Here is a 27,282-nt window from a genome sequence, read left to right as displayed (position 1 = left end):
CCTTAAAATAGGTTCACACAATAAATGTTAAAGAACTAGAGACTTTTTTGTAATTGCAGAATTGCATATAAATAATGTTTGCACCCACAGTCAGTTTGACCCAAATTGATTCGTTAACTTTCTAGGCTCTCTCTCTGGGCTCCAATGCTCTAATATAGACTGAGAAAGTTGAGCTTGAATCTTTGTGTCCCCAAATTAGTTCCACTAGTGGTGTATGAGTTGATTTTAGGGGTATATGGATGACAGTTTTTTGGTTTTAGTTGTGTTTTTGGTATGTGTATTTATGAATGTACATCAGCTCCATGATTAAAGATAGTGATGTAAAATTTCCTTTAAAAATACATTTGTTTAAGATTTTTAAAACTTGAGTTACAGAAAGGATTAGGTGTACCTAAGAGCAGAAGTGATATTTGAATATGGAAAAACCTGAAATTGGTGAGTTACTGATGTTTGGGAAACACTGGACTTAGAAAATGAAGATTTGAAATCATCTGTGATTCTAAGACGGATCTTGTCTTTTGTTTATTATGTAGCAGAGAATTATGTACTGGTTGCCAGATAGATTCTAAGTGACAAAACTTCTGGAATAAATATCTTAACCACAGAAGATAAGTTTATTTTATTTATTGCCAAAAGATTACTCAAAATGCTATAGTCTAATAAAGGAGGAAAAAAAAGTAGATGTTGTCTTGTTTTGATGTTGTTAGGTGCCATCGAGTCAATTCCAACTTGTAGCAGTCCTGTGTACAACAGAATGAAACACTGCTTCGTCTTGTGCCATCCTGACAGTGGTTGCCATGCATAACCACATTGTTGTAGCCACTGTGTCAGTCCATCTAGTTGAAGATCTTCCTCTCTTTAGCTGACCCTCTACTTTACTAAGCATGATGTCTTTCTCCAGGGACTGGCCCCTCCTAATAACATGTCTAAGGTATGTGAGCCGTAGTATTGCCACCCTTGCTTCTGAGGAGCATTCTAGCTGTACCTCTTCCAAGACGGATTTGTTCGTTCTTTTGGCAGTCCATGGTATGTTCAGTGTTCTTCACCAACATCACAATTCAAAGACTTCAATTCTTCTTTGGTCTTCCTTACTCATTGTCTAGCTTTCGCATGCATATGAGGTGATTAAAAATACCATGGATTGGGTCAGGTGCACCTTAGTCCACAAAGTGACATCTTTACTTTTTAACACGTGAAAGAGGTCTTTTTGTAGCAGATTTGTCCAATACAGTACGTTGCTTGATCTCTTGACTGCTGCTTCCATGGGTGTTGATTGTGGATCCAAGTAAAATGAAATCCTTGACAACTTCAATCTTTGCTTCATTTATCATGATATTGCTTACTGGTCCAGTTGTGAGGATTTTTGTTTTCTTTATGTTGAGGTTTAATCCCTGTTGAAAGCTGTGGTCTTTGATCTTCGTCAGTAAGTGTTTCAAGTCCTCTTCCCTTTTCAGCAGGCAAGGTTGTGTCATCTGCATATTGCAGATTGTTAATGAGTCTTCCTCTAATCTTTACGCTGCATTCTTCATATAGTCCAGCTTCTCGGATTATTTGCTCAGTGTACATATTGAATAAGTATAGTGAAAGGATACAGCCGTGACATATACCTTTCCTGATTTTAAGCCACATAGTATCTCCTGTTCTGTTCGAACAACTACCTCTCGGTCTACATACAGGTTCCTCATAAGCACAACTAAGTGTTCTGGAATTCCCATTTTTCGCAGTGTTATCCGTAATTGGTTATGATCCACACAGTTGAACGCCTTTGCACAGTCAGTGAAACACAGGTAAGCATCTTTCTGGTATTCTCTGCTTTCAGCCAAGATCCATCTGACATCAGCAGTGATATCCCTCATTGCACGTCCTCTTCTGAATCTAGCTGAAATTTCTTTCTAGAAGTTCCCTGTTGATGAACTGCTGCATCCGTTTTTTAATTATCTTCAGCAAAATTTTACTTGTATGTTATATTAATGATATCATCTGATAATTCTGCTTGATCACATTGCTTTGGAATGGGCACAGATATGAATCTCTTCCAGTCGGTGGTCCAGGTAGCTGTCTTCCAAATTTCTTGGCATAGATGAGTGAGTGCTTCCACCATTGCATCCATTTGTTGAAACATTTCAGTTAGTATTCCGTCAATTCCTGGAGCCTTATTTTTTTGCTAATGCCTTCGGTGCCTCTTGGACTTCTTCCTTCAGTACAATCAGTTTTTGATCATATGCTGCCTGAAATGGCTGAACGTTGACCAGTTCTTTTTGGTACATTGACTGTATTCCTTCCATCTTCTTTTGATGCTTTCTGTGTCGTTCAATATTTTGCTCATAAAATCCTTCAAAATTGCAACTCGAGGCTTGAATTTTTTCCTCACTTCTTTCAGCTTGAGAAATGCCGGGTGTGTTCTCCCCTTTTGGTTTTCTATCTCCAGGTCTTTGCATGTGTCTTCGTAATACTTACACTTTGTCTTTTGAGACGCCCTTTGAAATCTTCTCTTCAGCTCTTTTCATTATTTCTTCCATTCACTTTAGCTACTCAACGTTCAAGAGCAAGTTTCAGAGTCTCTTCTGACATCCATTTTGGTCTTTTCTTTCTTTCCTGTCTTTTAAACGACCATTTGGTTTCTTCATGTATGATGTCTTTGATGTCATCCCACAACTAGTCTGGCTTTTGGTCATTAGTGTTCAGTGCGCTGACCCAGCACAGGAGGAAGGTGAAGTGGTTAAGTCATGGACCCTCCAGTCACACAGCCTGGCTTTATCCAGTTATGTCTCCTCTAAGCCTCCTTCTACACGGAGGAATAATCCGCAACTGGACTTGTCACAGTGATGTGCACATCGGTAAATCTTAGTTGTTATTATTTCTATGATCATATTTTCTAAATAATAGAAAAAATCAGATAAATGGTCTGAAAACAGAAAAAAAGAAATCTTCCATTTTCGCATAACGAGCTGGCCTTTGGAATCTAACCATGTCAGTAAGTGAGGATTGGGTTATATACATTTATCTAGGCACGTAAACATTATATTTATTTAAACTTACGTGTTTTTTATTTGCCACATTTTTCTAAATGCAATTCGAAAACAACGACAGAGTTAGTTCTTTATTGTATCTTGTTTTACCTAATGAAAGTTGTGGGGCACTGTCTTCAAACTGCAGTTGGTGTTAAACACATTAATGTTTTCTTTATTTTTATTGGTTTCTTAATGTCAGATTGTGCCTCTGTCATGGCTTTTATCATTTGGAGAATTTCCAGTAATGACTTCCTAACATTGGTAGCATCTAGTTTCTCAATTAGGCCCTGTTTTTCTCCCCCAGGGACAAAAGTGGCTCTAAATCCAGCACATGCCCATTGAAGCAAGTTAAAGGATTTAATATGAAGCACAGACGCAGATAGTGCCAAATAGCAAGCAGTAGTTTTACGCATTTGTGAGTAAAAATTATTTTCTCTTTTAGCTCTTTTTTAGTCTTTAAACCGTCTGCATGCTAGATTCTTAAAATTCATACATTTTGTTAAATTGAAAATTCATAAAATTTTGGTAAAGAATAAAAGAAACAAGTTAATAGCTATAATCAACCAGTTAGTTGTCAGGGCTTAGCAGCCTAAGCAACCTCTGAGAATCTTCCTAAGCATCTTAGAAGTGGAGTTTAAGATATATTAATACAGTACATTTATGACATGGAGTTTAAGAACTATCCCAGCTCTGACTTATGTTTATACTATCTTTAAGAGAGTTTTATTGTTATTTATTTATATATGAAATCTTCTGCTGAAAATTTAGTGTAATTTAGTTTTGAAAGTTATTTCCATTTTAAGGAGTCATTACTTCCACATCAGAAATGTAGGCTACCTCAAATACATTTACTTTTACACTTTGAATTCTCTTCATGATTTCTGTATTTGTACTTAGTCAAAAAAAAGAGAAAATTTTCCCTTCAGAATATAGTAATTAGAGGAGCAAAGTGTTTTTTGTAGCCTGACTTCACATTTGTATATACACTTGATATGGATTTTCTTTATCCTTTTTGCAAAATCATACAACAATGACTATGCTTAAAACCACCTTTATGATCTTTGAGGTAGAGAATAGCTCTGTTAGGAAAGATTTGAAAATAAGTTTCTCAGATCAAGCCTCAAGCCGTGTTCAAGTCTAAAAATAATTTTAAGTAGATACTTACTTTTATTCATACTTTTCTTATGAAATGAATTGTTGAAATACTGATTTGTATTCTTTCTTTTTTACAGCTGGAAAAGCAGTGTCCGTGTTGTTATGTACACCTCCAAAAAAAGTTCAGATCTGTAGGGGAATTGTTGTGTAAAGTAAACTGAACTACAGGGTAGCAGTATTTTAATAGCTATTGTAAACGTGTATTTACTGTTAAAAATGAGTAAAAGAACAAGCAGTGACACACCACTAGGAAGGTCAGTGAAATTTTATTCAGTTGAGCTGGTATTATAGGTCTGAGAGACAGTGGCTTTGAAGCTCATCACTGTAGGCCAGCTGTGCTCTTTTATACTTTTGTCAGCATTATATATTTTGGGGCAACTTTCTTTCTACTCCATTTCCCTGGGAGCATGGATCCTTCTCTAATTTAGAAGGTTACTCAGTGCATTTGTACTGTCTTCCCACTTAAAGTATGTAATGCTTCTTTTTTTTTTTTAATATACATGTAAATATGATACTAAATATAGATTAATAAGGTACAACTTTCAACTCCTCAAAAGCTGTACACATACGTTAAGGATTTATTGATACAGTTTCTATATTTGGTATTGTAGCTCAGTCATCAGATATACATTCAGTAAGAGAAATTTGACTTCGATTTTGTGATTTTTTTTTTTAGGGAGATACATCTTTTTAGTAAATTTAGAATTAACCTTATTCACCTTATGAATCTGATTTTCATCATTAAAAGATTTTATTTTTTTTGTGCATGAGAGCAATTTTTAATTTCATTTTTATTAAGTCCTGGCAGCTTTCCCTCAAATAATTCGTTAAGAAATTTTAATTTTTTTTAAATTTTATTTCAGGCATTTTTGCGTTTGTAAGCAGCATGCATGTTCGTTTATGCAGAGAGTGTATGTGTGTGTGTGTCTGTGTCTCCACACTTGTGTTTATAAAATAATTCTTAAAGTTTTTTCCTAAGCAATATCCTCAAGGTGAAATTTCAGCTGATAGGTAAGAAGGTGTTATGTTGAGGAGAACATTTTCTTCAGTCTTATTTTTCCTTTGTGTGTATTCGATAGTTGCAAATGAGAAGTACTCTTTCTATAAGGTATTGTCTTCTAACTTCACTACAAAGAGGAGATTGACATTTTTACTCTCAGTCATCCCTGTCTTTACATTTTTTTCGCCCACAGGGTAAGTGGAGCAGCATTTCCTTCTCCCACTGCTGCTGAGATGGCGGAAATTAGTCGAATTCAATATGAAATGGAGTACACTGAAGGTATCAGTCAGAGAATGAGGGTCCCAGAAAAATTAAAAGTAGCACCACCAAATGCTGACCTGGAACAAGGATTTCAAGAAGGAACTCAAAATGCTAGTGTAATAATGCAGGTTCCAGAGAGGATTGTTGTTGCAGGTATTTTACATTTATTTATAAAAGTTGGCTGATAAATCTTTGTTTTATATATTTTAATGAAAACTTCTAGGTTTTTCAAAATGTTATTTAAAAAAGATTTGGGAAAGGCAACTTAAATTTCTATTCGTTACAATAGCCTGAAATTTCAAGTAATATTTTTCTATAATTCAACTAATTATTGAGGTGTAATTTATGTATGTCAAATGTATACTTTTTTAAGTGTACAACTTGATGAGTTTTGACAAATGTATTCACCCTGGTAAATAACACCGCATTGCAGATGCAGAACATTTTCTTTACCCTAAAAGGTTCCCTTGTGCCCCTTCTCAATCAGTCCCCACCCCTCAACACCAGACAGCCATAATCTCCTTTCTATGACTAGAGGCTCGATTGTCTTTCCTAGAATTTCATAAAAATAAAATCATACAGTATGTACTCTTCTGTGTATGGCTTCTTTTGTTCTGTGTAAGTTTTGAGAGCTTCCCGTTTTGTTGCATAACAGTTATTCACTTTCTTATTACTGAGTAATATTCCATTGTGTGGATACACACAATACGTTTATCCATGGGTATTTGAGTTGTTTCCTGTTTGGGGCTGTTAGGAGTAAAACTGCTGTGAACACTCATGTGCAAGTCTTTGTAAGGACATATGTGTTCATATCTCTAGGAGTAAAATCGCTGAATCATATTGTAAGTTATGCTTAACTGTAGGAGAAGCTGCCAAGTTATTTTGCAAATCAGTTGTGCCATATTGCATTCCCATCAGTGATATATGACATTTGCAGTTGCTGCCAGTACTTGGTATTGTCAGTCATTGTAATCTGAGCCATTCGAGTCGTGTATTTTCTTTGTGTAACATCTATTCAGATCTTTTGCCAACTCAAACTGGGTTTCTTTTTTATTGTGTTTTAATAATTATTTGTAGATATTCTGGATACCAGCTTTTTTTGTCAAATATACATGTAATTTCTTGGTCATTTCATCATCACAATGGTAAATCTTAGTGAAATGTCAGTTCTTATGCTAAAGGTTTTTAGTTTTAATGGTGCTAATGTTATTGGGTAGGTTATAATACACAAGTAGGAGAACGTAAATAAAGTTTAATGAAACAACTGTCTTTTTAAAACTCTCTTCCTTTTTTTCTTATCTCTCAGGAAATAATGAAGACATTACATTTTCAAGACCAGCTGATCTTGACCTTATTCAGTCAACTCCCTTTAAACCTCTGGCACTGAAAACACCACCTCGTGTACTTACACTAAGTGAAAGACCGCTAGATTTTCTGGATTTAGAAAGACCTCCTCCAGCTCCTCAAAATGAAGAAGTAAGTAGAGTTTTAACCTGAACTGATTTTGAAATACTATGGACAAAAACAAAAGTTAAGGAGGAGTTAAGAGGCTGTAAATCATATCATTAGTAAATGTAATGAAAGCCTTCCCCATAGAACACTGATAACTATGAATTCTGATTTGTAGGCACCCCAAATAAAGTATTATGCTATTGTTTTGTTTTTTTTAAATTTCAGTACTATGTTTTGGGGAAAGTAAAATTTGGTGGAGAGCATTTTCACGTTTGAGTGGTCTAAAGGGAAAGACTCCTTCATACATCTTAAGCAGTATAGAAAAAGTTGGGAAGTTTAGCAATAAGCAGCATTAATGCTTTACTTTGTTATAAAAGCAGTGTGGTGATAAGAGCAAAGAAAGCTCTTTTTCACTCAACACTCTACTTTTTTTCCTACTTGCTGAAAGGTAGCTGTTAAGTAAGCTACTTGTTAGGGATTGAATTGTGTCCGCCAAAAATATGTGTTGTAAATCCTAACCTGTATGCCTGTGGTTATAATCCACTTTTGGAATGGGTTGTCTTTGTTACGTTAATGAGACAGGGTTAGTGTAGGGTGTGTCTTAAGTCAGTCTCTTTTGAGATATAAAAGAGATTAAACAAGCAAGTGGAAGAAGCAGAGGTGGGGGAAAAGAGATGTGAAGCCGCATGAAGATCTCCCAGGAGCAAGAGAGACAAGGACCATCCTCCTAAGGCAACAGAGAGAGAAAGTCTTCCCCTAGAGCTAACACCATGAATTTGAACTTCTGGCCCCCTAAACTGTGAGAAAATAAATTTGTTTGTTAAAGCCATCTACTTGTGGTATTTCTGTTACAGCAGCATTAGATAACTAAGATACTACTGTACTGTATAAATTAATATCACTAATAACCTCAGTATAGCAGTATGGAGTCCACAGCAAAGTTCAAATCTTGCCTCTGCCATTGATTCAGGACCCATCTTACGAAGCTCTTCTCTGTGATAATTTCTCTAGTTGCAACTTTTTCATTATAGCTTGTGAGCTTCTAACATATTGTCATGAGGCTAGTAAACACGATGTGCAAACATGTTTTTATCCATCAGATACTACTTATATGTGGTTTCACTCTTCACTTTTCTTTCTGAAGAGAAAAGTACCCATGTAATCTAGGGCAGTGTAGTTTCCTAGTGCTAGATATGGCCTTTTCTTAAAGTGTAAGTTTCTGCAAAGAATATTGAATATACCATGGACTGCCAGAAGAACGAAAAAGTCTGTCTTGAAAGAAATACAACCAGGGTGCTCATTGGAAGCAAGGGTAGCGAGACTTCATCTCACATACTTAGGACATGTTATCAGGAGGGACCAGTCCCTGGAGAAGGACATCATGCTTGATAAGGTAGAGGATCAGGGAAAAAGAGGAAGACCTTCAATGAGATGGATTGACACAGTGGCTGCAACAATGAATGGGCGCAAGCATAGCAAAGATTTTGAGGATGGTACAGAACTGGGTAGTGTTTTGTTCTGGTGTATATAGGGTCGCTGTGAGTCAGAACTGACAAACAACAAGAAGTTTCTGCTGAGGTGACTAAGGTAATTTGCTCGTAGATACCAGTATGGACATTCTAGATGTTTGCTTGGTAAAAAGCACTAAATTTGGGTGTTTGCATGGTGAAAAGGCACTAAGATACTTGAAGAATTGTGTTCATTTAACAAACTTTTTTTGAACTTCTTTTATGTCTAAGACATATATAGTACAAGAATGAATGAAACCTAGTTTCAGCCTTCAAAAGCTTTGTTCTCTGTATAGTTACTGGACAGTTAGTATGAGTGAGAGAGACACCAACAAACATAGAAGATATAAAGTTTCTTTAATAGCCAAGAATAGTGAAAGTTAAATGAAGATGATTACATAAAGCACAAGATATAGTATGCTGTCTGTTAGAGGCCCAGCTTCCCAGCACCCCAAAGTTTCCAGTGGGAATTATTGCTGTGGATAATACTGTCTTGGAGTGAGAATTCTACCAGGAAGCAGAACCTCCTTTGGCTGTTATGTTGGATTTTGTTGTTTCTTTTAATCTTCAGCTCCCCCTAAGTATTTTAGACACTTTTGCCTACCCAGTGCAAGTACCCGATTGAAAGCAACCCAAGCACTTTCCTGAGTGATTACTTTGAGACTGAGTGAAGATTGTAGTCTACCAGGTTTGTCCTCAGTAGACCCAGTCTTGAAGCCGATCGTGTGTCTACTCCTACAGTAATGTGATATTTAGTCAAATGTGATAAATGCCCAAAGTGTTTAGCAGTAGGCCAAGAGTTAGACCTAATTTTGAAGGCCTGCTTTGGCACTTACTAACCATGTAACTTTCAGCAAGTTACTCAACATTGCTAAGGCTCATCTCTAAAATAAAGATAAGAATAATGCCAAATGCATAAGATTATTGTGAGAATTAAATGTAATAATGCATGTAATATGCTTAGCACATGTTCTAATTCATGTTAAAATCTTAGTATTTGTAAATATTGTTAAGAAAGAGTTAAAATCCTGTGGTAGGAGCCAAATCCTGAGGTACAAGAGAGGAGTTGCTTAGGTGATTACTACCAGCTGTCCCGTGAAGGGAAAGCAAAGGTCTGCACTTCAGGGCTATAGCGGAAGGGCGGGAGGCCCTCAAGAGGAGATAACTAAGGAGCAGGGAAGGGTGGGGAGGGAGCAAGTTTCCAGCAACTTTTAGAAAGAGGAAGGCAGTAAGGCCTTGAGTGTTGATAACATTGATAATCCTTTCAGGTGCTACCCAGAGTCAGTCAAGTCAGATCCCCAGAACTGTGTGTTCCCTAACAATCATTCTGCATTCTACATTCTACATCAACCTCAGCACTACTGACATTTTAGACCGGATGATTCTTTGTTGTGGAGGACTGTCCTTGTGCGTTGTAGGATGTTTTAACAGCATTCCTGATCTCTGTCTACTAGATGCCAGTAGCATCACCCAAGTCATAACAATCAAGAGTGTCTCCAATAGCCAAAAGGTGGAAACAACCCAGATGCCCATCAGCTGATGAATGGATAAGCAAAATGCGGTACATGCATGTAATAGAATATAATTCATCCATAAAAAGAATGAAGTGCTGACACATGCTACAACATGGATGAACCTTGAAAACATTATTCTAAGTGAAAGAAGCTAGACAAAGAAGACCCCATTTTGTATGTTCCCATTTATATGAAATATTCAGACAAGGCAAATCCGTAGAGACCGAAAGCAGGTTATTGGTTGCCAGGGACTCTGGGGAGAGGGAAGTTGGAGTGACTGCTTAATGGGTACAGAATTTCCATTTGGGATGATGAAAATGTTACGGAACTAGATAGTGGTGATGGTTGTACAATTTTGTGAATGTACTGAGTGCCACTGAATGAGGCACTTTAAAATGGTTAAAATGGTGAATTTTTGTGTGTGTTTTGCCACAGTTTAAGAAAAGAAAGAAAAATGCCTTCAGACATTGCCAACTGCTCCCAGAGGGCAAAATCCCCTGGTTGAAAACGACTGGCTTAGGCTAAGGAGACTAACAGAAGAAGGCTTTTGAGGAACACTGTGAAACTATTGTCTGAAAACCTGACTGAGACTAGGGATAAATTTGCAGAAAGCGGCAGCGCTTGAGTTCTTAAGTGAACCTGTGAGGAGGTCCACATATAAAATCTGGAGGCTTGCCTGAGAGATAATTTATGAACCCTTTCAGTATGCCTAATCTCTACCAAAATTTGGAGTGACTCTAGGACAAGAACATTGCTTGGAGATTCTACTTACGGGGGCTAATAAGGCAACTGTGCAATTTACCACCTGATCTCAGCATGAAACTGCAAAATACCCAAATTATGACAACTCTCACTGTTCTTAGAGGAGCTCAGGCAGTGTGGATGAGGAGGGAGAGGCTGTGATGCTGATTGTACCACCACCTCCTAGTTCTACCTGGAGCCAGATAATATGAAGGAGAAACTGAAAAGGAAAATGAATTGGAAAATAATGCCTGTATAAAGAAAGATTTGACGCAGCCTTAAACTTGAACTGTCTTGAGCCCAAGAACTGTAAACAGAGAAGGTCTCTAAGAAGCAAAACCAGTTGGACTATATAAACCCTGACCTAGTTTTGGAAGAGGACAAAGGCGGTATGTTTTCAGAACATTTAAATATTAGCCATCAAATGACGTCCACAGAATGCCAAATTCTATGGCAGTCTTGTATAAATTGTACAGCTGGAGCTCAAGGACTGTGAGACCCAACTTCATCAAGGATCATACATGGAAGGCAGCTGCCCTAGAAGCCAGGAAGGATGACACAAAAGCCATGGATTCAGGAAAGACACCTGAAGCAGATTCTGAAAAGGAGAGGTGGGCTTTGACCACGTCGAGGAAACAGGTAGACAAAGGACTGGAGGACATCCACGTGCCCAGGATTCTATGAATAATCAAATATTATTTGGAGTATAAGCACATTAAGGAGGGTTTTGGTCATTTCTTACTCCGTGATAACAGATCATAAACAACATACATATAACTAGGCACAGAAGTCCATGCAAACCAATTTCCGGAAAGTTGCTGCTCTGAATGACATTTAAGAACCCTGAAATGAAAAAATAACCACCACCACCTTGAATTAAAGGGCAAAAAATGAATTTAAAAGATCGCTGTGTTCCCAACAACCCGAGCAATGTGTAAATTCTTTGGTATTACAGTACACAAGTTGGGTCTGTTACAAGGTATACAAATACATGCTTTTACCTTAAGTCGTTCCCCCCTTTCACCTCCATTATGGCAGTAATATCAAGCTTAATGTCCCTGTTAAGATATATTTTAAATCAGATTTAAAATGGTGAAAATAATAATAGACTTAGTATCCTCTAGCTACTGGCTTTGTTGAAGTCATATACATGTCTTCCCTATCCTGCTTAGTCTTTGTTCTCATCACATAAAGCAGGAATAGTTGTAATGGAGTAGGAAATTCATCTTGGTAAATCCCTGCTCTATGGAAGAGCTGTTCTACTAAGGGCAAGCAACCACAGCTCTGCAGTGGGTAGGAAGGCAGGTATCAGCAGGTTCTCACAAGCCAGTCCATTACTGCTCACTATGGATAAAATGCACTTGATTGTGTAAGTGTTAAATTTTACATATAATTGTTTAGAAAGAATTTTGATTTTTGGTTTAATTTTAAAGAGCTCTTGCAGGAGGCTCCAAATTGACTCCTTTTCTGTTTTCAGAAGTTATTTTTCCTTTCGTTTAGATGAGTAAATGGCTCACAACTACATCTAAACCATGCTCTGAAATTATGTGCTGCCTAGCGTGGCTTTAAGTTTGATTGTCCTGAACTACAGGATTTATTCTGCTTTGATGCTGCTTATAAACTGATAATCTACTGTCTTAAAAAAAAAAATCTATAAATCTTGATTGGCATTTTTTTTAATCTTAATTTTTAAATCCTTTTTAGCGTTTACTTGAGTCACATACCAGTTGTCCTTCATAATAAAGTATGAATTTTTTTTTTTTTTTTTTTTACCATGAAGTTGCCATGGCTGTTTCTAGTTTTAAAAAGTATTTTTTAAACCAGTTGGAAATGTAATGATTACTACTGTTCTGGTTATCTACTGCCGAGTAACAAGCCACCCTAAGCTTAGTGGTGTACAACAACAACAGAACATTTCTTTAGCTCATGGACTCTGCAGGTCAGGAGTTTGCAGAGGGCACTGTGGCCAAAGCTTGTTTCTGTTCGACAGTGTTTACCTGGGGCCTCAGGTGGGAAGCCTTAAAAGCTAGAGGTGACTCAACCACTGGGGCTGCCGGCAAATGAATGCTCACTCACGTGTTGGTTAATACTGGCTGTCTGGGACCACAGCTAGGGGTGTCAGCCAGCACACCTACACATGACTTTTCCATGGGACTTCTTGGGCTTCCTCCCGGAAACAAAAGCGGAAGCTGTATTGTCGTTTATGACCTAGCCTCAGAAGTCTAATTGCATCACTTCTGCAGCAGTCACTAGGCCACCCAGTCTCAAGGGCAAGGAACATCAATCTCATCTCTTAATGGGAGGAGGTCAGAGGTACGTTTTCTAGAAAGAGCATGTGGGACAGGAGATACGGCCATTTCTGGGATGCCCACAACTATTAAGTTAGGGAGACTCATTTTTAGTCCAGTTTTCAGATATCGAACCAAATCTGAATTTGTTTTAACCTTGGAAGCCAAGAACTTTTGTTAATAATACAAATACATCCCATTCCTACAATATATGTGCCTTTAAAAACTCCTGTAAATTGTTCTTATAAATAATATAAATGTGTAATATAAATTATACTATTAATAATTCTACCAACTAAGCTTGATACTTAAAAATAAACCAGTAAATAAACATTCCTGAGTTTATCTGCATTAAAAGGGGTTTTTAAACATGTCTGTCTATAATACACATGCTTGGCAGCAGCAATTCTTGGTTGCTATTTCTTGGTTATGTTCTTTGTAAATTTTGTGAGTAGCCTCGGATTGAGGTTCTTTTGATGATGAGCAGCCAGTAGGCTACAGAATTTTTCTATTCCCTTCTCTTTTCTTTGTGTCTTAACAGATCCGAGCAGTTGGCAGGCTAAAAAGAGAGCGCTCTATGAGTGAAAATGCTGTTCGCCAAAATGGACAGCTGGTCAGAAATGATTCCATGTGAGTAGAACCACTCAGCATTGTATCTCCTTAATAACTTTTCTCTAGATACTGTCTTTATCCTTTTCTGAATAATTTACTTCTAATAGTGGTTCACATTTACGTCAGTTTTACATTTTTTGCAGTACTTTCTGTAGTCTTAAAATCTGACCATTTTGTTACTTGCAAAAATTTTTCAATAGCATTATCCTCTTCTATGTGTATGATAGTCTTCTGTATGTATGATTGGCTTATTTTTACAGTCCCTTGTAAGATATACTGTAGACAAATAGATAAATGTAAGTGCTCAGTTGTATGTAGTTCTAGCGTGTAGATTTAAAAAAAAACAACGCAGTATAGAATGTTTTTACTTTCAAGTTAGTCAATTTGTCATAAGATTGTGAACATCCCTTTCTGATTCTGCTTCTGATGAGCCATGATAAACAACATAGCATAGGAAGATCCCTTTTTTTTTGTTTTTTTTTCTTTTTTACTTTCCAGGAATAGTTTTTAGCTCTCTGCCTACTGATACGTTGAATTTTTAGGTCTCTTTCATTTAAAATAAATAAATAAAAGTTTGTTGTTTAAAAGCCCATTTGTTTAAACCTTTCTTTCTCATTTGATTATATTACTATACTCTGATCTAAAAGCTACCGCTATAAGATGTTTTAGATCAGGCAAGTACTTTTTGTTGTTTTATTAAAATTAATGGATTTTTACAAGTAAAATATTCCTTTGAAAACTGGTCAGAATTTTACCTCTCAAAGGTAGTGGTGATGGTGGCCTTTTAAAATAGATCATTAAGATTGTTTATATAAATTAATATTCTTTTATTAATTTTTCAGTCAATTTTCATGAATTTATCACGGACCATATGTGATGCCAAGCATCATGTTAGCTTCTCTGGGAACGGTAAAAGAACCAGGAAATGATACGGCTCCTCTCAGAGCCTGCAAATGTAGTTAAAAGCAAAGCATTTAAGTTTATATATGACATAACTAGACCATGGTATAATTATGTCGTTTGTATTATATGATGTCAGGTTCTAGTTTGGACCTGTCTAAAGAGTATAGAGATGCAGAAGGGGTTTTAATGGGGGTGAGGTCTTTAATATTTCAGTAGAAATAGGTTTTTCTTCATGTACTTTTATCCTTGCTTTAAAAGAAGTTTTGTGAACAAGTTTCCTGGCGTCTCAATCAATCAGTGAATTTCTAACTTCAGTTTAAACTCTTTCCTTGCCTTGTTGAAATTCTATTATGTTGTGTTAAAGATACGAAGAAGGAAATATAACTGCTCTGATCTCGTGGAGAGCTTTAAAATCTCTCCTAAAGTAGTTACAGTTATTTTGAAGGGTTATATAAGAAGATAAACCAAAACAAACCCATTGCTGTCGAATCAATTCCGACTCACAACGACCCTATAGAACAGAGTAGAACTGCCCCATAGGGTTTCCAAGGAGCAGCTGGTGGATTCAAACTGATAACCTTTTGGTTAGCAGCCGAGCTCTTAACAACGGTGCCACCAGAGCTCCATATAGGAAGATAGCAAGTTAAAATGAGTATGTATCTCTTTCAAGGAAGACTTATCTGAAAGATGCAACCATTATTAATGTGAAATTTTCTGTGATTAATTATATGCTCCTCTGAAGTTACCCAGGGATGTCAGCAGGCCTATGGAATCCATTTTTCTTACATATTTCCAAATATATCATACAAACAGTGAAAAGGCCACATAGTTTATGGCTAAAGTAGCTTTACTTATTTCTTAAATATTTTAAAGGCAGCAAAGATTTCTAATAAAATTTTCTGCTGTTTAAAGATGTGGCTTATTATTTAGGTCCTTTATTACTTAGTTAATGAAAAAATAGGACTGTTATAGTATAGCATTACTTTTGTTTGTTTTGTTTTTTGATAAAGTACAGTGAAATCTGCGTGAGCTGGAACTTGACAGGACTGCCTTGTTTTTCTGGGTCTCACAGGTTTTCCGCCTTTGACAAGATGCAGTCTTTTCCTTCGCTCATTTTTGAGTTTGGAAAATATTTGTGTTTTCCTTCTCTCACAGGTTTCTGCCTTGCACAGGTTTTGGCTTTGGCAGGTTTTACTGTATATATTATTTATAGCTGAGAAAGGAAGCAGTTCTGTTATGTATTTAAACTAGCCCAGAGAACTGGTTCGAAGAACTCTACTGATTTAGAGTAGATGATTACCTATTAGATGTTTTGGCAGTTATTCAATAACATAGTTCCTCATGACAGAAAAGACGAACAGTGCTAACTAATACTTGATTTTCTTTTTTCTTTAATGCCTTAGTGACGTATTCTAAATGTTTTATTAACCAAACGGAAAATCTCATCTTTTGTTAAGTTGTAGGTTTTTAAAAACTTTTTTGGTAGTAAAAATAACATGAATATTTAACTATACATGTTCACAGTGACATGCTTACATAACCGTATTTTGTTTTGATAATAATGTAATTTTGCCTTTTCTTCGCCTGCCGTTGTTAATTTTATGATTTATAGTTGAATTCATCTTTTAGATTTAGAATTGACTTTTAATTTCATTAACTTTAGGAATTTTGTATGGCAGGCATATTATGTGTTCAGTGTTATTTTGGTAAGGAAAAGAAACAATATAATACGGCTATATTTTACATCTACTAAAGTAATTATTGGAAACAGCCCTGGTGGTGCAATGGTTAAAGTGCTTGGCTGCTAACCTAAAGGTCGGCAGTTCGAACCCACCAGCTGCTTCGTAGGAGAAAGATGTGACAGTCTGCTTCCATAAAGATTTACAGCCTAGGAAACCCTATGGGGCAGTTCTACTCTGTCGTGTCAGCCTATGACTCAGAATCTACTCAGAGGAAATGGGTTTTTGGGAAAGTAATTATTAAACTCTTGCTATCTTTACCCGCCGTAGTCTTCTTTGTAACATGAGATGATTATGTATTGTACATGAACCTTTGCCTGCCTCTCCTTTATTTTATTCTTTGACTTTAACAATAGATGTGCAGACGGAACTTAGAGCAGGAGCACTCACCTTTGTTCTCTTAATTACTTTCAAGAGGCAGTAGGATTGATTATTGTCAACTCTTGGCACAAAAATGAATCCTGACCAGTAGAATCATATCTAGCTTTTTCTTTGTGTTATAAAAGATGAATATGTAAAAGAAGCATAATTATTATTTAAGGTGTCACAGATCAGATTCTGCCCCAAGAAATAAAATTTCAAGGTTCCAGGCACCGATTTCTGCACCGGAGTACACGTAAGATTTTATCTGATCTGCTTTTCACAAGTAGGAGTTGTTTTAATTTTTCAGGCTGATGTTATACTAATCTGTTTTACTGGGTAATTGGTATATAATACCCTAACTCTCTTACCAGTAGGCATTTTGTACCTCTGTTTCCGGATTTCTCAAACTGTCAGCATACACTTTCTTAAGAAAAAGACCAACTAAAAAAGTTATGTATAATTTGGGGTATATTAGTGAATGTAAAATGGAATAACGTAAACAGTAAGGACCAAGCATTCTTTTCCATTTTCTTTAGCTCACTTTGGTTGGTGTATTACTTTACGATTGATTCAACTTAACCAGGTTCAGTGATGCCGTTTTTTTTTTTGTTTAATTTCAGCACACTATCTTTTTAAATTTCATTTTGACCCAGAAGGAAAATGGAGTCTTAACTGTCGTTTGCCATTTAAGGTTTTTTAATTCCGTTACTTAAAATTATGCTTGGAAGAATTTTTAAGATCATTATTCCCATTCTTTCTGTATGTATGGGAATGATTGACCTTCTCATGAGGGGAACTATCTTGGCATGCAGTGTAAGAGTTCAGCAGCTAATGTAAGCAACAGGAGAAACCACACTGGCAACCAGTGATTTTTCTCTTTTTCTGGTTCTCTTTTTGCTTCTAGGAACTAGTAAGTTGCCTGAGATAGTGGCAACAAATTAATATTTTCTCCTTATTTAAAATTCCAAAAGAAATGATACAAAATTTGTTTCAGTGACAATTTTTGTTTTTCTTTTTCACTTCACTGCTTTTTGGAAGAGACTAGCGCCTCCCCAAAGAGGTTAAGCTCACAGTTTGAGAAACGTTATTCCTATGAAAATCCCTGGAGAAACAGAGATACTTGGCTTTGGACTTACCTTCTGATAATGACATAGTGATGTGAGACAACTTTAATTTTGATTCTGATATTAGCTGGTGTTGTCTACTTCGCACTCATTTAGTGAGGTTGTGTATAAGCATGATGTAGAGCTGTTACTAATGAAATACCATGGTGAACCTCAGTTATTTCTTCAGATTTTTCTAACTTTTCATAAAAGAAGGTAAAGTTGAAATTGTGCTGTTTTATAACATTACTAGGATCAATTTATTATCAAAGTGCATTTTTATTAAGTTACTAATATTTAACAGTTGTTTAAATAATCTTCTGAATGCCTCTTATGCAGTATGCTTACTTTTTTTTTTTCACAATAGTTCACTTGTCAAAACAAAACTACAAAAGCAAAAAGTCATTAAACCTAGGTTGGGAGGATGAGTGGACAAACAGAAATTCAACTCTGAAAGCGCAGTTTCCATGTGCAGTTCATGCCAGTGTCAGACATTCAGAGTAGCATCAGACTGACTGCTAAAATGCACTTTATCTTTTTTGTTCCGAAATTTGTTTATTTGTGAAAAGACTTCCAAGATGGCTTAAATCTTTAAAAAATAAAAAAGAATTGCTAAATTATTTGTTGTTTCTAATTGGGGTTATATTGGTCGTCTTATGACTTAATCATTCAGTTTATCTGTAGATGGAAATAAATACTAATAATCAAGGGCCTTTAGTCTGTACATACACTGTCAAAAGTGGCCGTCAGTTTACAAAATACGTCCTATTCTGTTTTTGCTGCCATGAAGCATTGTCACATAAATGAACAAAAAGTTAAATTTCTTGTTAATCTTTGAATCTTTAATTTCTTTTGAGAAACAATCAGAAATTCAGATGTGTTTGATATTGGTCTTTGATGAAATGAATGTCTGTACTATTATTAACAAAGATTTAATTTCATGTTTTACCTTTCTACATAATTTTTAAATTAGGTTACATATGAGAATCATGAGAGTTTTTTTTTTTTTTTTTTTTTCCCATTTATTACCACCTTACAATTTCATATGATCGCAGAATCTTAGAATTGAAAGAGTTGGTATAGTCTGTTTTAGAATCTAACCTTCTGTACATTCCATTTTAATAATTTGCAGTTAATCTGAAATTAGTTTATACTTGAATAATTTATGATTTCCTGCGTATGGACAGGAAATACTTAGATTTTTAGAATTTAAGTAAGCAATTCCTTTTTTCTTGTTTCTGGAAAAATAATTTCTTTCTAAGGGAGTAACCCTTCTTTTAATTTTTAGTGGACAAAAATCCATCAGACTTTTTTCATGGACTTGAATTAGTTCATTAACATTGTTGCTCTAAGATCATAATTCTAAATATTGACTCAGACTTGAATATATTAGTACGTAGCTAGTTTATATACTAATATGGAACAATAAGCAACATTGTTAAATGTTCAGTTTAAGCCCCCAAATGCAAAGATTTTAAGTATGTCAACAGATACTGCACTGACTAGTCTTTTAAAACTTGCTTAGGTAAGCTTAGCCGGATACACTGGCAGCCCTATCAAGAAGAGAATGTAAAGTGGATTTGTATATTTATAGTGATGCAAAACTAGCTGTTTTTATCGCTTCCTCTGGTGATAAGCTTTTCTAGTTTGCACTCAGTCTGATTTCCCACCAGGAGCAAGAGCTTCAGGTATTTCCCTGCTCTGCCTAAAGAGAACTCTGAGCTTAAGGCTAGTATATAGACTGTATCCCAGTTATGCTGTAGGATGCCCAGTGTGGGTTTTGCCAAGTACAACAGGTCAGTTGATAAACTGGCTTATCTATATTCCAGAAGACTCCCAGTCTATGGACAGACATTTAGATTAACCATCCATGAGACTGTATCTGAAAATTTTTGAGTTTATCTTGACACCATTAGGCCTAATTCCTCTGGTAAATCAGCCTTAACAGATTAATTTATCAGTGTGCCAAGATTTGGCTTGCATAGTCTTTGGAAACATGGTTTTCATATCTATTCTGCTTCTCTCTTTGGATCATCAAGACGTTCAAATTTATTCACAAAGTTGTGAAGAAGATTTTGTTTTTTAATTCTCTGGGACTCTGGGAATGATATTAGATGATAGTAACTATCCTTCCAAAAATTGTCCTGCTTACTTTGTGGTTTCCAAACAAATACATGTTAAGTTAGAAAAGATTGCACAAGTCAAAGTAAAAGATTTTCTCTTTTCAGTTGACTCTCGGCTCTGCTTTCATTCTTTCGGACCTAATGCACAAGGATGAGCTTCAGCCACATAGGTTTTGCCCTGCCCACGAGAGAGAATGCCCAGGCCTCGTCCCAGTGCTGTAATCCTCCTATTGTACCCAAATCTCACATTGTAGCAAACCAGACGGCACGTCCACGTGACGTTAAGTACCTCGCGGAGCTGATCGTGCTCTACCGTTAAAACAGCTCTCTAAGAATGTTGACCCTGGTCTTAAGAGTCAAGGTTAGAACTGGCTTCCTTCAAATGTGGTCAGCTTTTAGGAAACATTGGCAGTGGAGCAAGAGAAATTGTGACTCCCAGCTCAAACATAGAAAAATTGATGAAACCTGTTGTCACTGAGAAACCTAGAAATAATTGTTAATATCTTAATAATTTAAGAACGGCCCTGGCCTTCCTTCACTGTATTCACAGAATTGGGAGTAGTTTTCTGTTTTAGTCATTTAGTTGGAGAAAATATGCTTTATTCTAGTTATGCAATCAAAGTGCTTTTGTTAACGTTTTCTGAGACTTTAATTCATCTTTAAATCGATGTTACTTATTCACCATAAATTCAGCTTGTTTCATAGTCTTTATTTGTGAAGTATTTGAAATGGCATTTTCATGGAATCACTTTTGATTCATGTGTTTAAAGTTTATCTGACACCTGTTTACCAGAATCCTCTGTCATACTCTTCTGATCATCCCTAAATTGAAGTGCAGTGTTGTTTGTTAGAAGTTTGGTTTACAGAATTGGAATGTGTACACGAAATAAAGGATGCCGCTTCTGCAGACTGGGGATGTAATGAGCTTACTGCTCTGGTTCTCTTCCCTCTCCAGAGCTGCTCGTTCATATTCAGTTTGTTTATTTTGATATTTAGAGTTACAGATGCTGCACGGTAGCTGGTTGTGAGAACAGTTCTAATGTTAATTAACATCTTTGCTTTGACTGTTTTCTTGGGGCAAATAAAGGGTGGGAGAAAGGGGTAAGAAAAGCCTTAAAGTGTTTGTGGAAAGTGCTCCGCTGAAGTTTTATGAAAATCTGACAAGTCTTTTTCTCTTCGTTTGCTGTGCTATGTAAACAGTGGGACGCCATCGCCACAACAGGCTCGGGTCTGTCCTCCCCGTACGTTACCTGACGATGGAGCTAATCTCTCCTCTGTGCGTGGCATTTTGTCGCTTATCCAGTCTTCTACTCGTAGGGCTTACCAGCAGATCTTGGATGTGCTGGATGAAAATCACAGGTGATTGGCCATCAGTGATTCTTGCCGGCTTCATTGCATTGTTTTTGGCTCCTTATTAGTGGGCTGTGGTGTCTTCCTTTTATGTTTGCACACCTTCTTGTTTCTTTCTAAGATGCAATGGTTTGAAACAACTTGCTTTGCTTTCTTTTAATTTGAAATTATTGTCCAAAATTCACATTTCACAAGATAATGTTCAGTCAGGGAGAGTTTATTTGGTTACTAACTGTACCCAGGAAGTATGGTGTTTTGGTTCAAAGGCTTTGCTGACCTATTCTAAGTACTTGAGAACACTTTGGGATATGCTGAGAGATAACTGTTGGATTGAGTGTGGGATGTTGGACTGAAGCATACTGGTTTTTAGTAATTCTTATGATTTGATCATTTATCATATTAATTTGACTGGACTAATAAAGGAAGCAGATCTGAGAAAGTGATGTCAGTATAGGTGCCAGGATGTTTTTTTTTTTCTTTCCTCTTAGCTAGGGATCCCTAGGCCTGCATTGAGAATCCCAGATATGCTTGTCTTTTTTATATTACTGATATTTTCAGTATTGGTAACTTACCTCACTTTTCAGTGTCTCCAAGAAAAATCATGAGTAGAATGCTTAGGCTTGTTCATACAAGTAAGTTTTTATGCAGTTCTTTCAAACACTTTTTTTTCTTACTTCATTACTAAATAGTGTTTTACATATGTCATTGGGGAATAAATTTTACTACTATATTTGCAAGTTTTTATAAACATTATTTAGACAGTTCAGAAAGGAGAAAGAAAAGATAAAATGTGGGGAGCTTTTTGGACATAATGTGGGAAAGGTACAGTCAGCTTCATTTCAACTTTGGATGTTTTATATAGTGACTCTGTGAGCCAGTGTTTGAATTTTCGTTATTATTTTATTAGACTGTTAATTGGTGAATTTTAAAGAATTTCCAGTAAATGTAAGCTGGCCCTTCAAGTAAACTTTGCTTCATATTTAGAAACAGGTATGCCCTGTGGCTTTCTCTGTACAGACGTTTGCTTGCTGAGTGCTTTTTAATCCTCACACAAGCCCCGAGTGTTTCACGTACTTGATGAGCATGTGTCTGTACTGCTTGACCAATGCTAAATCCACAGCCTTTCTAAGCTGCAGCACAAAGATCTTAAGAGCAAAAGCTCATGGCAGGGGTGGAATGGGGAATATATGTTTTTTATATATATCTCCAAGGGAGAAAAAAGCTTGAATTCAGAGGGTCATTCAGATTCAGTCTCTGTCTTGATTCACCCCACTAAATAGCTGCATGGTAAATAGCTGCATGTTGCTGTCGAGTCGATTCCAACTCATACCAACCTTACAGGAGAGTGTAGAACTGCCCCATAGGATTTCCAAGGAGCGCCTAGTGGATCCGAACTGCCAACTTTTTGTTAGCAGTTTATCTCTTAACCACTGTGCCACCAGGGGTCCAGCTGCATGATACCTGTAAACTGTTGGCATGGAGTCAATTCCAACTCATAGCCACCCTATAGGACAGAGTAGAACTGCCCCATAGGGTTTCCAAGGAGCACCTGGTGGATTCAAACTACTGACCTTTTGGTTGGCAGCCGTGGCTCTTAAGCCCTGTGCCACCAGGGCCTCGCTGCGTGATAGCCCTGGACAAATTATTTAGCTTCCAGGGTCTCATTTTCCTCATCTGTTTTAAAAAAAAAAAGTATCTATATATATATATGGATAATAATAACATCTAGCTTCCTGGATAGTGGCCTCAAAGTCTTTATTTAGTGAGCTGGGAGACCCCTCAAAAGATACTGAATGTGAGTGCTTGGCACTTAAGAACTAACATTTACAGAACCTGTTGTCTCCTCCCACCTTAAAACAGATTTATTCTTCACCAGGCATCCTCTTTAACTTTTTAATTACAACGGGTCTTCCTCATTTCCTTAGAACAGACCAGATTATTAGGTCAGATTATATTGTATCAAATAATATTACAGTGAAAATATCTAAATGAGAAGGATATTTCTAAATCCTCTGTAGGTTAAGTAATAAGCAGATGACACAGTCCCAGCACACTGAAATTATTTGTTGCTCTCCCGGCATACATAGTTCATGTAGTGCTGTGCAACTCAAAAATAGCTACATTTTTTTTTTCTGCATAATAGAAATTTTTTTTGCCTCAGGTTCAAAAGTACAAAGAGATCTTCCTAATGTAAAATTTACTTTGTATACTTTTATTATGAGAAACTGCTTTGAGCCCTAAGTGGTTTCATTTTTTTAATTTTAATGAATTGGTCACTTTAAAATTGCTTTTCTGAGAAGGGATGATCTTCTCTTTGCACTTAAATGAGATTTTAAAAATTTATAGAGTAGTTACATTAATAATATTTTGCTGCTGGATACCTACCTTTAGTTTGTTACCTTGGAGCCTGGAGTGTTAGGTTCTCGTCAGTCTTATTGGATGCTTTCATTATTGAAAAGTAATTTGTTTTTTTTTTAATTATATTTAAATCTCTTAGCATCTAAACATTGAACAAGATTAAACAACTGTAAGTGCCAAATCAGTTTTTATTTCTACTATGAAAACTTTTCAGATACAAGAAATAGGAATGTGAAATTTGGATAATGTTCTGTTTGCATGATTATAAAATAATACTGCTTATAAAGTTTAAGTGCTTTTATGTTCTTTGCTCTGTGCCTGATTTTTTCCTTTCTGTTTTATTGCTGTCGGCTGTTATGCTAATGCAGCAATATGTTATGCTTGGTCTTATGCTATTCCATTAGGTATATTTAAATTAAGCTGGAACTATTTGGCAAAAAGAAAGACAAAGAAAAAAGCTTTCTCCCTGCTTTATTAATATAAAGTAATGCAGATTCATAGTTGTTTGACATAAGAACTATTTTTGTTTTATACTTGAAGAGATACTTCGAAAAGTTTTATGTAGTATATTTTCATTTTCTTATCAGATGAGAATTTAGATGCTCCAAGCCAAGCTCAGTATGAAAACAAATTTAAATCCTAAGTATACAGTAGAAAGGTTCATTTACATAGGTCAGTACTGTGCATTTGGAAAACTGATATATTGAAATTTTACCAAAATACCTGGGACACTGGGACAAGCACCAGATACATTCTTTGATCAGTGGCAGCAGGATTTAAAACACCACTCTGATTTGGTTTGGGCTGGTTAGGAAATGTATGTGTCGTTGTCCAGCATCTGTTAGAGATATATGTATCTCATCCTCCAGTGCAAAGTAATAGTTAACATTTTAAATGAGAAACTTAGTTTCTAAGTAAGAATATTTTTTAAATCTCAACAGTTTAGCATGTTTAAGGTTTATTTTTAGGAGGGACTTGATTATTTTTATACAATTTTTTTAGTTTTTTGTTTTACAGATTATACTAGTTTTGAGTGAACAGAATAAGAACCAATATGTGAAAAATTTGTATTTATTGCAAGTATCCCTATAAATATATAATTTGGAAGATGTAGCAATGCAGTTATAGTTGATACAGTGTTCGTTATTTGTAATTTATCTTTTTAAAAAATGTATGTAATTTCTGGTCCTCTCAGTCAAACTATTTACTGTAGCACTTTACATCTTTGTAGCAAAGAAACACATGTTCTATGAAGTCAGACTATACATGTTACTCCAAAACGTCAGTATAACAAGTTAATGCAGGAACTTGTAGCCTTGGATTTCCTTCCCTTTGCCACTCTAATTACAAAACATAATAACGTTAAACATACTTGAAAAGATTTTTTTAATGTACTAAATCATACTTACGATAGAAAGTGGTACTTGAATGAACTTTCAAACTTTACCAAATACCTGTCTAATTTACTTTTATATTATATGTGTCAATTGGCAGTGTGAGAAGACAAAATGAAATACGTTGTGAAAGGTAACTGTATTATTTTCTGGCTCTGCATTATAAAAGGGAAATCTCTGGCGGAATAGGTGGAATGTGACAGATCCGTTTGAGCATTTTTTTTTTAATGGCTTTAGGTAGCAGACAGTGGTGACTTTACTTAGTTAACCGTTCTCATGTTAGTGTTATTTAAGAGTGTAGTTAAATAAGTTTTCCCAATACCACAGCGTAAACATGGTAGCAGGGATGGTATGAGTTTAAAACCTGTCTCCAGGGTATGTGATTTCTCATTCTTCTTGAGCCAAGAAAATAAAAGTCTAACATGTCTCCCCCCCAAATCTCTGAATCCTTTATCCTCTAGGCCCCAGAAATTTCTTTAAACACTGGTAACACCTTTAGGAAATGTAGAAGCTAAACATTAAAATATTCTTTTATGAATTGACTTGTCAGAAAATAGTGATTTGTAGTCAAATTTTTGTTGCTTTGCCAACTTACAGAAAAGAAAAAAAAAGTGCATTTGGTATTAAACATTTACCGTAATTAAGAATTGCCTTGATACTTTAATTGAGGCAAAACTTGAGCAGTTACTTGGAGAATGAGACACTCAAAATGGATGTAATGATCCTCAAAACCATCTGATGGATCCTATACCCCTAATCTCCTTTCTCACATTAGTAAGTATTGCTGCTAACTTTTTGGGGAATTGACCAGGGAACATGTAAAGCTTTAGTTTCCGGGTTTAAAAAAAAAAAAATGTATTCGAGAGGTAACTGCTTATCTAGCTAGAAATAATTGTCTTCTAGAATCAAAGTATGTGCTGAGACTGAGTGAAAACCCCCACAAAGTTTTCCAGTGCACTTTAGTCTTCATTTCCAACAGCGCTGTATGTCACTCCTGGTTGTCTCTCAAGGTTAGACTCAGCGCACGTATTTGATTGCACTTCCTGTAATGTGCTGTAGTTAAATCTTCCGAACATGTCCTTGATCTTCCCACCTCCAGAACTGAGGCTGACAGTTTCGCTCTGAGAGCTGAGGGTTGGAATACATTAAGACATCAGGCACCAATCAAAATCATCGAGGTGGGCTGGAAGGAATTTTGTTTAGGGGATAGAGCTGTTGATTTCAGCTGAGCAACCATGATCATGCAGGTGCAACTAACCAGTTCTTGACATGCTTCTGAAGTTGCTAGTGATTTTTTTTTCCAGCTAGAAGAGAAGAATGAGACTTTGTAAAGAGAGTTGTCCTTTGTCTTGAGTTTCATAAATTAAAATGTAAGCACCAAAGTAAAATTATTTTATATGTTGGTGCTATTTTGTGACATAAATATAGATTCCCTTTGTTCTTTAATCAATTGTAATATTGTTAAATTTATGAAAATCGTAAAATGGAGAACATATGAGACAAAAATTTTTAAAGTATTTTAGAGATATTATATTGTATTGACACATACAATATAATCGTATTTGACATTTGTCTTATTTTTGCTTTTATTACTTCTCTGTCTCCTGACTCTGTCTTGTGCCTTCTCCGCAAAAACCTGCCTTAGACCTGTGTTGCGTGGTGGGTCTGCTGCCGCCACTTCTAATCCTCATCATGACAACGTCAGGTAAATTCTGAGACTTTGATTAACAGGGTAAATAGATGGCCGAATTTGTGTTTTGCAGTGTAATGCATGTAGGATCTATATCAGAGCTTGAACTTCTGTAGCTTTTCTTTATGAATACATCCCTACTTCTCAGTGAGAAAAAGGAGTCTAATAGATTATGACATTTGGTCACATAATAAAAGCAAAAATACTTAACAATTATGATGTGGCATGTGACACCTGAGGTATTTTATTTAAATACAGTTTTAATAGCTTATAGGAGATAACGTTAAAACACGGGAAAAAAATCTTGAATCTTGTTTTATGTGCATCATTTGAATTGTTGCCTGAGATTCTGTCCAGCTTTTCCTTTTCAGTTGTTAATTGTCTATAATGCACTTTCAGTGTGTCGGTAAGTCTGTCTGTAAGACATCATCTTAAATTGAGGGGATCACACAACTTGTACAAGGAAAGGTCATGGAAGCTCCATAGACACATCCAAACTCCCTGAAGGACTGAATTGCTGGGTGGAGGGCAGTTGGGACCACAGTCTCAGGGAACATCTAGCTAAATTGGCATAACACAGTTTATAAAGACAATGTTCTATACCTTGTTGAGGAGCGTCTGGGGTCTTAAAAGCCTGTGAGCAGCCATCTGAGATACTCCACTGGTCTCATCCCTTCGGGAGCAAGGGAGAATGAAGAGAACAGGATACAAGGAAAA

General features: G+C 36.1%; 1 protein-coding gene across 12 annotated transcripts in view; it reads left to right on the top strand.

Annotated features, from left to right (window-relative positions):
- Positions 1 to 27,282, top strand: part of MFF (mitochondrial fission factor) — a 51,443-nt gene that overhangs the window by 1,558 nt on the left and 22,603 nt on the right. Inside the window, exons 2-9 of one of the 12 annotated variants that reach the window (XM_023740096.1) lie at positions 3,316 to 3,426; positions 4,244 to 4,420; positions 5,360 to 5,580; positions 6,734 to 6,903; positions 13,472 to 13,560; positions 20,974 to 21,132; positions 24,976 to 25,008; positions 26,521 to 26,580. In XM_023740096.1, coding sequence (XP_023595864.1) covers positions 4,383 to 4,420; positions 5,360 to 5,580; positions 6,734 to 6,903; positions 13,472 to 13,560; positions 20,974 to 21,132; positions 24,976 to 25,008; positions 26,521 to 26,580 — 770 coding nt within the window. In that variant the 5' untranslated portion in view covers positions 3,316 to 3,426; positions 4,244 to 4,382. Of the gene's footprint in view, positions 1 to 3,315; positions 3,427 to 4,243; positions 4,421 to 5,359; positions 5,581 to 6,733; positions 6,904 to 13,471; positions 13,561 to 16,725; positions 16,801 to 20,973; positions 21,133 to 24,975; positions 25,009 to 26,520; positions 26,581 to 27,282 lie in introns of all 12 variants that reach the window. The other 11 variants (XM_023740100.1, XM_023740097.1, XM_023740098.1 and 8 more) reach the window with 11 other exon arrangements.

The sequence above is a fragment of the Trichechus manatus genome, unplaced genomic scaffold, assembly GCF_000243295.1.
Source record: "Trichechus manatus latirostris isolate Lorelei unplaced genomic scaffold, TriManLat1.0 scaffold00147, whole genome shotgun sequence".
NCBI lineage: Eukaryota > Metazoa > Chordata > Mammalia > Sirenia > Trichechidae > Trichechus > Trichechus manatus.
Note: the sequence above shows the minus strand (reverse complement) of the source record. Positions and strands in the feature narration are given on the sequence as shown.